Genomic DNA, 13,268 nt, shown 5'->3' with positions numbered 1-13,268 from the left:
GCAGAGTGGGCGTGAAGAGGAAACAGGGCACATTATCACCATGGTGACACTGCCCTGCACTCCCCATGCAGCGCCCTATGCCTCATCCCTTCCCATAGCCCCCCCCACCCCCAAAGTGGCACCAGCTATGTTATTCCAATAGAAGGTTGCCCCTCCCCTGCACCTCTCCCCCGAGGATCTCAACCCAGAACCCCTGCGCTGGGAGGCAGAGCAGGGCCATTGTCCCATTGCACGGGGTGGGGGGGAGGGGAAGAGCCAGGAATGGAACCCAGGAGTCCTAGCTTGCCCCCCACTATCAGGAAGTATAAGATCAGAGAGGGTCCCTCCCTCTGGCAACCAGAAAGGTCTCTTTACATTACAGGGACTCTGGTCAAGCTGCTTTAACGCCCCCCGCCATAGCAGTCCCCCAAGCAGAGAGGGGCATTACCTGCGGCTGGGCTGCTGTGGCATTAAAGCTGAACCGCTCGCTCGTCCTGTGCAGAGAGAGCATTAGAACAGTGCCATAGTTCATAAAGAGCGAGCAAACAGGGACCCCCCATTGCCCCTGCCCACCGGGGCAAAGAAAACCCCACCTGACTGGAGCCAGCTACGGGCGGGAGCTGCATATCCCCAGCTCGCAGGGCCGTGAGCAGCCATTTGATGCGTCCTCAGCCCTCCCTGAATGCCTGAGGGGGAGCCCGGCACTGCGATCCCTGCCCCAGCCCGGGACCTGACTGGTCTGAGTGGGTCTCAGGGAATGGGAGCTCCCCCGCCATCCTGCACAGCAGGCTCATGGAAGGAAGCTGGGGGGTGGGGGGAAGGAGGCCCAAGGTGTAGGGCCGAGTGTGTATTGGGAAGGTCCTGTCTCTATCCCTCACCGTAGCACGAAGTTCTCCACACGGGTGACCCGCAGCTGGTAGGAGGCGTTCCTCGCAGACAGCGTCGACACATCCACATAGAAGAACTGCGTCTCTGACTCACTCTTGGTCGGGGGCTGGCACAGTGTGCGGCTCACATTCTGGTACAGGTACTTCCTCTGGAACCTGGTGAAGGCAGAGACCCCCAGGCCGGATGAGAGAGGGGGCCTGGCAGCGGCAGCATGCGGCACAGAGCCAGTCCCCCCCCAGCATGGGGAGCACCCACAGCCTACGGCATCGTGCACTGCTCAGGAGCATCAGGCACAGCTCCAGGACCCTCCGCCTGTGGCCTTCCTGGGGTTCGCTCCCTCTGCTGGCTGGGTCGCTGTCCCCACCCGAGCTAGGCAGGCGCTCCTAGCGGCACTGAGGGTGCCATGGGGGGTCGGCAATGCAGCATCTCCCTTCCCAAAGAGCTTGAGGACACATACCATCCTGCCCGATGCACAGGCCAAGCTAAGGGTGCTGCTCTCCCCCATTGGTGGCGCTCGGTAGCTGGACCAGGTCACTATGGAGAAGGCTCAGAGGCTGAACTGGCAGTTGTCCCAGAGCCACTCTACAGCCAGCCAGCTGGCAGAGTAGGATGTTCTGGGGCACACGAGTCCACACATTTGGGTTTTAAGGCCATTTTCATGTCATGGTCAGAGAGCTGGCCTAGATGCCCACGCCTTCACAGGCAGGGGAACCCCAGAACTGAGGGGGACATGTGTCTTTAGCCTCACCTCAGAGGTTGTCTCTGACAAGGGTGGTACTTACAGACCCCTGAGGATCAGCGGCACCTGAAACGACACCACCGCCTCCTTCTGCCTCACCACAAAGAGAACTGGCGTCTCCTTCTGCTCAGACAACACATTCACCGTCACCCGGACACCCTCCGTCTGGGGAGGAGAGAAGGGATATGCTGGCCTTGGCCAAAGAGACACGAGCCCTCCCCGACGGGCTCAGCAGGGAGACTCTGGATTGAGCCCCAGACTGCTGAATTTCTTTCAGCTCCACCGCAGAGGAAGCAGCAGCAGCCATTGGTGCACTGAGCACAGAGCCCTCCCGCAAGGACAGTGCGGGCTCACACTCAGCCCTGTGTTCCCTGTGACTCTCGAGATGCGGGAGCAGCGTGACCAGCCTGGGGCAGAGAACCATCCTGCCTTTTACAGCCGGACACCGCGTGCAGTGGGGAATGGAACTCGTGACTGCTGGACCCTGCTGACCGAATGGGAAGTTCAGCTTGGACCATGTCTGCGAACAGCTCCTGCACATACTCCCCCCAGCAGAGAGGAAAGGTCAAGACGCTGCACGTGCTGGGACAGGATGGGTCAGCACTTGGATGCTGGTGCCTAAGGACCTCACAGGTGATGCAGGGGTTTGGGAAGGGGGTGACTGTGGGGAGGAGCTGTTCCAAAGGCAGGAGCACAGAGCTAGGACTCAGCTCTGGGGGCAGTTAGGACAGAGGCTTGGGCAGTGAGGGAGGGAACGGGCGGGGCGGGGGGGGATGAGCAGCTCAGAGAACAGGAGATGCCATAGCAGAGGCGTTTGTGTGTCAGGGGTATTCGCAGGGGAGCAGCTCACTCCATGGGAAGGGATTACTCTCCCACAGGATGTCTCTCCTGCAGATCCAGTCTAGTCCCTGAACCGAACCCCCAGATCCAGCCACGCCGAACTCCGAGACATTTGAGTGCAAAGCTTCCCAGTCAGTGCAAAATGCCCACTCTGCAGCTGGGGACACCGAGCACGTATTTCCTGAGCTATGTGGCCCTGAAATGGGAAAACAGCCTTTGCATCCCTTCCTTTTGCAACAGAAACAGGGACTTATCAGCTTTGAGCTGGCAGTGCCCTTCCAACCACCAGGCCAGGCCAGGCCAGGCCAGAGCAGCCTTGCCAGTCTCGGCTTCACTCAATGCTCAGGGATAGAGGTAAAGGTGAATCTTCAATCTGGAACCTGGCTTAACAGACCCAAAAGCAGGCAGTTGCCTCCCACCCTTCTAAACAACCAGCGCAGCCGAGTTTGTGGAAAGAAAAAGTAAAGAGTCAGCCGAAGCAAATTCCTTTTAAAAATGCTGATTTGTGACTTGCACAGAAGAACACAGAGACGCCCACAAGACACGCACACCCTACCAGGGCGAAATGAACACACACACCAAACACATCGCAGCCACTAGATAAATGAAAGGCCAACAGCAGGCACTGGCCAAAGCAACTGTGATTTGAGCTGGAAGCGATGGGACACTCCCCAGTTGTTTAAACTTGACATGTCAGCTGGGGAGGCGAGCACGCACAGGGAAGAAGGAAGTGAAAGTGGGCCAGGAAGCAAGCAGCCTTGCTTCGCTGGTGCTGGTGCAAACACTGTGGGAACAGAGAACTAACAGCACAACCAGGGGGGAAGTTTGGAACTTTCCACCTGCAGTCTAGGGCCCAGGGGGCCAGATTCTCCACTGCCCTGCCCACAGTGCACGCTGCAGGCCATGCGAAATAGAACCTGATCCAAACAGAGCATCTGCACGTGCTTGGCACAGGGGCAGGGCAATGGAGTCAGGCCGAGGGACTGTTCAGAGAGACACTTCGTAGCACCCTGCAGCAGAGCACGAGGCAGGGCCCCTGTTGTGGGCTAGGCAAGGATTATCCCCCCAGCACCTCATCAGTTGTTCTGGGCATGGCCCAATGGTGGGCAGAGCAGTTCACAGGCCGAGGGCTCTGGCAGAGGGACCGTGTCCCCTTGGCTGGCGCTGGGCCTGACTCGGGGGACACTCACTCACCCTGTTCCTCATCACGGTGTGGTTGAAGGTGTAGATGTTCAGTAGCTCGCTGTTCACAAAGTCCGTGTAGTTTTTGTCAAACTCGGCCTCCTTCTGGGAGATGTTCTTGGCAGCCAAGGCCTCGGGGAAAGCACCAGCCCCCGGAAGAGCCAGCAGCAGCAGGACGAGGGGCAGCTCCAGGGCCAACATGACTTGATCCCACAGGCAGGCAGCGCGTCTCCCAGGACTGGGCTAAGGCGGCAGCAGCAGGAGCTTCCAGCATCACCAGGTCAGCACCCTTTAGATCCCAGGTAACATTGCCCCCCTCCTCTTCCACACCGCACCTGGCCAAAGGGTGAGGGTGGGAGCACCTGTGAATGAACAGCTCTGCTAGGGGAGCCTGCAAGCTGGTCACATCCAGAAGAAGAGTCTACATGGCCTCCCGGAGCAAGGGCATCTCCGTGCCACTCTGCCCCATGGTACCGCCAGCCCCACTGCAGCGATGGGAGCTGCCCCACACACTCCCTGAGTGGGAGCCAGTGAGCAGCAAAGCTGGCAGCTTCTCTCCTGCCCTCTCTGTCCAGGGCTGGGTCCCCTCCTCCAGCCCACTGCAGACAGGCCTGTGCCTGGCCACTGCACCTCAAAGGTGAGAGGCTGGGGCAGCTGGAGACTTTGTGTCCCTCCTGAATGCAACAAGCCCAGGCTGTAAACACTGAAGCAGCAGGTGACGTCAGGCAGGGAACTGACACACTCTTAAAGGGACAGGCTGCAGAAAATCCTTAAAGGGGAACTGACACAGACGGCCCCAAACTCAGCACCGAGAGTTGCTTGGGGACAAGACGAAAGTCTTTAGTATCTTCCAGTACATTACGGGCTGTTCTAGAGCCCTGGTCTCCATGCCGCCTGAAGGCAGGACAAGGAGTAACGGGCTTAATCTGCAGCAAGGGAGATATAGGTGAGATATTAGGGAAAAACCATCCAAATCTAAGGCTAGTTAAGCTCTGGAACAGGCTCCGAAGGTGGCTTGTGGAATCCCTGGCACTAGAGGTTTTTAAGAACACATTAGACAAGCACCTGTCAGGGATGGTCTAGATAATACAGAGTCCTACCTCGGTGCAGAGGACTGGACTGGACGACCTATCAAGGTCCCTTCCAACCCACCATTTCTACAACTCTACGATACAGTGAAAAGGTCCTTTGCATGTTGGCATTGCCTTCTTGTGCGCTTAGCCAGCCTCCTCTGGGGGGCATTGCTGCTTGTTTGCAGCTGTCAAGCCCAGTTCCTGCTTTCCATCTTCCCAGAGCATTGGGTTCTGGTCTTGGCTCAGCCTGTTACACTGGCTAGGACCAGCTGCAAATGGATCCTGCAGTTCCTGTCCTTCCCAGTGTTCAAGGATCCTTCAGACAAGATGAATAGGCCAGGGGGTTCTTACCGCTGGAGATGGTTCCTCCAGCAGAGGCCTGCGCAGCGGTGGGGTAAGCTCACACCACGGCAGCCCTCTGTCTGCGCGCTGGGGATAAACAGAGGATTCTGAAGAGGACTGTGAGTTGGATGCCGTTCAACAGTGAAAAATTCACACCCTAATTGGTTTGGTTTGAATCAATAGAGAGAGTCCCAGGGAGCCATTGCAGGACTCCTCCATTCTGCTGTGCAGCAATCTGGGCCTATGGTGGTTTGGGAAATGAGCCACTGAGGACAGCACCGGACCAGCTGGAACCATGCACTGATCCAGAGACTGCACAAGCAACACACTGCAGCCAACTCTGACAAGTCTTTATTGTTACCAGGATGTAGGCGTTAGACGCCTTGATCCACAGCCCCTGTAGGGCATCACCTCTTTCCTTTCCGCACTCAGCTATAGGGTACCTCTCCTGCCACCCCACTGACTCACCCCCAGACCGCCATCACACTGCTTCAAACAGCAGGAACATCTGTTGCTGGCAGTGTCCCTTTAATAAGGGAAGGGATGGAAAGCTTCCATGGCTGTTGGCTGTGGCAGTTGGTCTGAGCAGAGGCAGGGAGTAATGGAGGGTCTAATTATTATGGTTTACATTGGGATAGGGAACAAAATCTCCTCTGTTTGCTGCATTCTCCACAGTGAAACTCCCTGGCAAATTTGCTGTTAGAGGGAGAGAGGCAGGAGTACTTAGTGTGGTAACTCTGTGGGTCTCCAACCTCACAGCACATTACCTCTCTGGAACATGGAATACTAGACATCTACGTGAATACAGATTCTAACAGCAAGTTGGCCGTGCCCTCAGTCAGTGTGTTTGCAGAACAGTCTGACACGTGGCAGAGAGCTGCTTCCATAAACTTCCTGTTGCTCATGTAAATCGTAACCCACACCCACTCTCTGAAGCTGGTGTGTTTCCAGTGTGGGCTTAGTAGGCCTGACAGGTTCTCTGCATTGGGATTGGGGGGTTCTCAGTCCCCTTCAGTATCAAAACCCGGTAATTTGTCCAAAGCTAAAACAACCTGGTAACCAGCTCTTACCTCTATGGTCTCAATTTGGTTTTATATGTGAGCCACATAGGGCCCCTGAGAGAGCTGCGGGGGTCGGACCATTCCAGCATCGTGTGGGGTTTTCATCTCTGTTTGGAGTTTGGTACTGGGAAATGGGGCTCTGGCTTTGGTTTACTCCCTCCCCACCATAGGTACTAGAGCTGCTCCCGGTGGGCTTGTCAGGGCTAATGAATGTTTGTACCATCCTTGGAAGGTCTTGCCTTAAAGGGCTACTGTTAAATTCGGTTTCACTTTGTAGATTTCAATTCAGCGGAAGCTACATTAGAAAACAATGGATGGAACTGAACTGGAACCAGAGCTTGTGCTACAGAGAGCTCCCCGAGCAGGAGAAACACCAAAGAACACTCTGGCCTCCGAGAGAACTCCCCCTCACTGCTTACCATGCCTTTACAGCCCATCTCGACTGTTGTAGCTACACAAGCACAGCTAATCATTGTATACTCGTGTGATACATTGGTAAGAGTTAAAACAGGGAGGGCTTGGGACAAAGCACCAGATATTGCTAAAGAACAGCAGTGCTTTGTTCTGTTTTTTTTTTAAATAGAGCATTCCTAACCCCAGATCACTACCTGCCCTCCATGCTAATGATAGGGGGTCAGCCAGCAGAATGGAGATCCAACCATTATATCTGCCAGTTCTGACATTGCAGCCTTCGCACCCTCACCTAGAGGGAAGGCAGCAATTGATAAAGTGCAGTTGCTTGGAAGTAAATAGAGAAGAGCTGGAGATCACAAGGGACGAATGTTTAAAATCTCATGGACTTTTCACTAGTTATGCCCTTGGTCTTCTGAAGCGTGGAACTAGCCTAGTCAGTTTCCAAGGGGCCCAAGCCCAGGGCTTTGTTCTTGAGGTTCCAGCCTGGGACAGTTTAGATGTAAGCTTCTGAAGCATTTTCGTCACATGGACCTCATTGAAGCAGATGTCTGGGAGACAGACTCTCCCTTCCCATTTGTGATCTTGACACAACATGCCGCCAGCACCTGCAGCAATTGCGAGCATGGAAACGGAACATTAGGGGAATTCTCACTGTATTTATTTTATTTCCTCTGATTTAAATGCACACACCCCACCTAGGCACCAGCTCTAGGCCCCCTGACAAGAACTACTGTAAAGCCAGGCCATGTCTGCTCTGCAGGCACAGTAACGACATAGCTATAGCACCATAGTTACCCTGCAATGTAGACACAGCTACAGTGACAAGAAGGGCTTTTACTCCTTGTAGGACCTCCACCTTCCTGAGCAATGGCTCCATGCACACCAGGCGTTGGGTCAGCAGGATGGAGCTAGGTCAGCCTAAGTTTTGAGTGTAGCCCAGGCCTTACAATCCACATAGGAGACACACAAGAGAGATATAGGTGAGGTATTAGGAAAAACTGTCTAACCCTAAAGGGGCCTGGACAGATCCAGAGCCTGACCATTGCTGAGCAATGCTACAAGGCCTCCCTCATCCTTAAAGCTTCTCCACCACTGCAAGAATGACATTCACAACACTGATTCCCCACGCACCCAATACCCACCCTACAAACCCCAATCGACCAACCAAAGATCATCCCTGTACTCAGCAAAGGGAGAGGTGCCAGGGACTTCATGGAGTCCACTAAAGGCTAGGCAGCTGCTATTGATTTAAGTGGAAGGGGCTCAGACACTACGGGGGGTAGCAGTATAAACCCCAACATAGAGCGATATTATTGCTCTTCACATAATATTTACTTTACAATTATTCAATGAGTATTTGTTAATTTTTCACCCACTTCGGGAGAGCTGGGTAAATAATGAGCAAACATCCATGAATCTATCCTATAATCTTATGTTCCCAACCTTGCTGGCCGAGGATCATGGATATTTTAGGGTGCCCTTTCTTTTGCACTCTCACTTATCAGGGAACAGCCGGGGTTTGGGGGGAACACGTCATACAGCACCAAAGCTACAAATACTAAATATTGCTGCAGCTAAGAGCTGGGCACCAGGAACTATGCAGAAATGGTAATGGTAGCAAGCACTGCCTGAGGCAGTTTGCGAGCTCTGCATCTGAACTGTGAAACTACATCTCTGCTCCAGGGCCTTGGGCAATTAGGCAGCCTAAGTAAATATAATTTTGCCACCTCACAAGGGTGAGGTAAAGTCCATCCAGAAAACCAGAGAGAAAACAAAGGCAATAAAGTAAATCAGAGAAAAGCTTTGTTGGGCTAGAGCAGACACTGCTTTTCTACTGCCCCTGTCACGCCCAAGGACTTGCTGGGTGCTTCTCACTGCTTGGAGCCAGACGTTGATGTGGGTGGGAAGATCTGCGCCAGCCAACAAAGCAGTCAGGGTGATGGCTCCCGTGCAGCCATCACCTACCTCTTTGGCTGCTCTCCATACCCAGTCCAGCTGATTATCACCACACACAGTTAGCAGTCCCCTCTCACCAGTACCTAATTCAGAGAGTTTAAAGCAACAGTGGAATCAGGCGGTGTTAAAGGAGGCTTCGTGTTATCATGCCTCATAGCCAGTGATGCAGACAGACTAGATGACTTGCAGAAGCTGTGACTCCAGAACGGGGGATGCATCACTTGATCATTGCCTGGTTCTGTTCATTCCCTCTGGGGCACCTGGCACTCACCCCGGTCAGAAGGCAGGATACTGGGCTAGATGGACCTTTGGTCTGACCCAGTATGGCTGTTCTGATCTGCCTTTTGTAGCTGATGCCAATTTGTGTTACAAGTTTCATGTTATTTAAGCAGTTCTTATAACCAGATGCTCCTTGGTTCCCTGTAAGACAGCAGTTCTCAAACAGGGGTCTGGGGGCTCCTGAGGGGCCTTGAGTAGGTTTGCGGGGGTCCACCAAGCAGGGCTGGCATTAGACTCACTGGGGCCCAGGGCAGAAAGCCAAAGCCTCCCCCTGCAGGACTGAAGACAAGGGTCCCAAGCCCCACCACGTGGGGCTGAAGCCAAAGCCTGAGCAACTTAGCTTCACAGGGCCCTGTGATGTGGGGCTCCAGGCAATTGCCCTGCTTGCTACCCCCTAATGCCAGTTCTGGCTTTATGGCACAGGTGGGCCATGGAGATTTTATAGCACGGGGTGGGGCGGTGTTCAGAAAGAAAGAGGTTGAGAACCCCTGCTATAAGATTCCTCTGTATGCCCTGCAGAGAGAGAGAATCTACTGATTCAGACTGTTCATGGCTTCCGGTCCCATGCTCTCCACCACACATACACTAGCTGCGGGTTTTTTCTGTTTGATGAAATCTCCTGAAACTCAAATCAAACATGCTAGCAACTGCGGTTCCTTCTAGTCCTACACTTCTCTGATGCTATGCCTGGCTTATTTCTGGCATTCAGACAGACTCCATTCCCTGTGGAAGATACGGCTTCCCTGTCTGGTCTCACCCATAACATACGGTGCAGTGCCAAAGGTAACCACTCTTACCAAGGGTGGCAGCAGCTCTGTTCCCAGCCCGTCCAAGCAATAACTAGACTAACTGGAGCTGTGAGAGTCACAGTTAGATGCTGATGGTTAGTGGGGACAACTTCCGAATAGAAGCAATAAATCTACCCCGTGTTCCTGAATGACATTGTGTGTTTACCGTCCAGCTCCCACGTGAACTGGAACCCTGACAACCCTCCTTCCGCACCAGCCTCACGCCCAGTCACTCCTGCATAGGGCTGGTGCCCTGGGAGCAAACGGCAAGGTTTACTGAGAGGAAAGTGACAAAGCAGAGTAACACTAGACAGCACTACTGGCCTCTTTCAAAGCCCTTCCTTCACTCCTTTCTCCAGCCCCGACAGCAGTGCAGTGACACACTGGAACGGAGCGGGCACCCAAGCAAGTGACTGCATAGGAAATGCCTTGCCCCGTTTCAACTTTGTCTTTCAGGGTCTCTGTGTGGAGATCCCTACAACATCCATTCATTTATATTTACAGAGTCTCCTTAGCCAGCAAGGCACCAGAAACAAACTACAAATCATCAATTTATCTACCACTGCTGGGCAGACATCTCCTACGTGGAATTATTAGGAAATGCCTCCGAAGCAATGCCACCTCCTTTTATACCTATGATACCATGCTATTCCCAGTCACATTCCCTGTTTACATTAAAAGGGCACCTTGACACCCCCCCCCCCAAAAGATAGCAAATTTCAGGGTGGGGGGAAAAGAGTCAACATTTGCTCAGGAGAGACAGCTACAGGATAAGGGCAGGAGACAAGAAATGCTCTCTGTGCTATTGTGCCCTGGGATCACACAGCAAGAGTTCAAAGTTCTGTCATTTTGCTTTGTTTAGGAGAGAAATGTGATGCATTGCCACATGCTATTTAAAAGCAAGCCTCCTGCTCGAGCTCCGCACGACATGCAGCATTGCACGGAGCCGGCGGAGGTGGGGGAAGCTTGCCGCATGTGGAAGCCTTCAGGGAGTTTGTCAACATTCTTTTTTTTAAAAGGGCTTTATGATCAATGTATGGTACTGTGGGGCTCTACTCTCAAGTCATGCAATTGAGCACCTGCAGTCCCCTATGCAAGGCCTGATGCCAACTTCTAGACCAAAACTGAAGTGTCAGTGTCTGTTATTAACCTTTGTTTACTCACTGCTGGACAAATGTGAGAAGCCTGGTAGACGAGGTGCCAATGCTATCGAGAATGTTATTTCTATACAACCTTTCATCTGTAGATCTGAAAGCACTTGACTGATAATAATACACAAGGATGTTGCGAGACTTACCAACGTTTACAAGTGATTGCAGTGGAACGCAGAGAGGCTGAGTGATTTGCCCAAGGTCACACAGGATTCACAGCAGAACTAGCAATATAATCTATGAAAAACTTCTTGGTTCAAAGGCCAGAAGGGACCACCGGTCTCTGCCAGTGGCACACAACAGTCTAGCTCCTGAGGACTGTAATACTTGGGTTTAACTCTGATTACTGGGCGTCTTCTGGGAGTGTTGTTGGTACCCTGTGATATACAGGTCAGAGTTACGAGCTAGTGGTCTCTTCTGACTTTAAACGCCATGACCTAGTCTGACCTCCTGCATAACCCAGGCCATAGCACTCTCTGCATTAAGTCCTGTTTGAACTACAGAATACCTCTGAGAAAAACACCCAAACTTGATTAAAAGATTGCCAGTGATGGAGAACCAGCCATGTAACTCTCTATAACCCTTGGTTAATTGTACTAATGGATAACTAGTCTCGTCGTGAAAAATGTGCACCTTATCTCCAGTCTGAATTTGTTCAGCTTCAACTTCCACCTTTGTTTTGTGTTCTACCATTTTCTCCTAGACTGAAGAGCCCATTATCAAATTTCTGATCCCCATGGAGGTACTTCTAGATTGTGATCAAGTCACCCCTTAACCTTCTCTTAAACCAAACCGATTGAGCTCTCTCGAGTCTATCACTATAAAGTATGTTTTCCAATCATTCCGTCAGTCGTGCAGTTCCTCTCTGAACCATCTCCTGTTTATCCACAGCCTTCCTGAATTGTGGGCACCAGCACTGGACACAGTATTCCAGCAGCAGTCACCTGCGCTGGATACCGAGGTAAAATAACCTCTCTCCTCTACTAGGTATGATCAAGTGGGAATGTTCTTGATGTGTTATTTGAATGCTGAGCAGGGAGTATAGAGCTGGGAAGGTTTCAGGGGAGTTTTGCTGGGACTGCCTGCATTGGGGAAGGGAGGATACCTGAGCATGTAACATGAGAACGCAGGAGGGGGGTTGGAGGCCAGGTAACACCTCTGCCCTGTACACTGGACAAAGGACCCAAAGGCTGGGGGAGGAGCCGGGGGAAGGCCAGAAAGGAGATGGCTGAAGAGAGTTTCAGTTTGGAACTAGCTGGGAGATAAAGAGGGGTGCCCTGACCAACATGGCTGTGGCTGCCCTGGGGCCCCCAAATGAACCTAACTAAAGGGGATCCTGTTGTCTGTATCTGCAAGACCTGTCCTGGACTGTGCTCCTGTCGTCTAAATAAACATTCTGTTTTACTGGCTGGCTGAGAGTCAGGGTGAATTGCAGGAAGCCGGGGGTTCAGGGCCTTGTCTCCCCCACACTCTGTGACAACTGGACAGTGCCCTCTGCATTTGCTGGGCTCCTCCCCTAGGCATAGGCAGGAGAGGTCTCAGGAAGCCCTCAGCCACCAGCTGACCACTCCCAGCTGGGACAGACACAGGTGCCTGTGCTGCATCTGCCAGGCTGCTTCCCTCAGAGACAGGGATCAGTTCATTTGAGCCATCTCCCTCCTCCAGCTGGGCAATCAGCTGTTCTTTGGTGAGCCTCCCACTGCACAGCTGCCTCTGCTTGCACAGCTCCACCAGGTTGCTCTTAAGACACTTGGCATACATCTTCCTGCAGGCCACTCAAAGGCCTGGGTGCTCACTGCTCCCCCAAGTTTCCAGGGAAACCCCTAGTGTGGCAGCCATTCTCGAGGTCACCACCTCTCTGCCAGGGTTGAGCAGCAGACTCCTCTGCCCCTGGGACTGCTCCTGCAATCCCCCAGGGGAACCCTGTTACTGCAAAAGTCCTTCTTGCTGGTTACACACTCCCAGGGTTTAATCACCCCCTGAAACCATCCTTCACTGACTCTTCAGCACACCTGGCCTCCGTCAATACCCCTTCATTTTACTGCTCCCCAGTCACTTACTGCAGGAAGCCCCGTCCACGGGGTGCAGTAGATCCCACCAGTACAACCAGTTGTCATGGAGTGTGGGGGGGTCAAGGCCCTGCACCCCCGGCTTCCTGCAATTCACCATGACTCTCAGCCAGCCAGTAAAACAGATTTATTTATAGACAAGAGCACAGTCCAAAACAGGTCTTGCTGATAAACAGAACCCCCTTTTAGTTAGGTCCATCTGTTGGTCAGGGTACCCTCTTTAATTTCACGCCAGCTCACCTGAACGCTATCTCTCCTTACATCTCTTTCTGGCCTTACCCCTGGCATCCTCCCCCAGCCTTTGGTCCTTTGTCCAGGTGTACCGGGAGAGGTGTTACCTGGCCCTCCAACCCCACTCCCTGGCTCTTCATGTTACAGCTCAGGTCCTCCCTTCCCCTATGTTATGCAGGACGTCCAGCAATATACTCCTCTAAAACCTCCCAGGTCAAGACTCCGGTCCCCAAATACACTACGCATTGAAATAATCACAATCAAAAAACATTCTCG

The 13,268-nt window shown here is 52.9% G+C and overlaps 1 protein-coding gene across 5 annotated transcripts in view; it reads right to left on the bottom strand.

The window, feature by feature from the left end:
* Window positions 1–4,341, bottom strand: part of SIDT2 (SID1 transmembrane family member 2) — a 39,549-nt gene extending 35,208 nt beyond the window's left edge. For 3 of the 5 annotated variants that reach the window (XM_032796087.2, XM_032796086.2, XM_032796088.2), the window contains exons 1-4: window positions 3,641–4,326; window positions 1,650–1,771; window positions 858–1,022; window positions 428–473 (exon numbers count right to left, since the gene is read on the bottom strand). In XM_032796087.2, coding sequence (XP_032651978.1) covers window positions 428–473; window positions 858–1,022; window positions 1,650–1,771; window positions 3,641–3,829 — 522 coding nt within the window. In that variant the 5' untranslated portion in view covers window positions 3,830–4,326. Of the gene's footprint in view, window positions 1–427; window positions 474–857; window positions 1,023–1,649; window positions 1,772–3,640 lie in introns of all 5 variants that reach the window. The other 2 variants (XR_012657237.1, XR_012657236.1) reach the window with 2 other exon arrangements.
* Between the last annotated feature and the right edge of the window lie 8,927 nt (window positions 4,342–13,268).

The sequence above is a fragment of the Chelonoidis abingdonii genome, chromosome 18, assembly GCF_003597395.2.
Source record: "Chelonoidis abingdonii isolate Lonesome George chromosome 18, CheloAbing_2.0, whole genome shotgun sequence".
In the NCBI taxonomy this organism is placed as follows: domain Eukaryota; kingdom Metazoa; phylum Chordata; order Testudines; family Testudinidae; genus Chelonoidis; species Chelonoidis abingdonii.
This window is presented reverse-complemented; position numbering and strand designations above follow the sequence as displayed.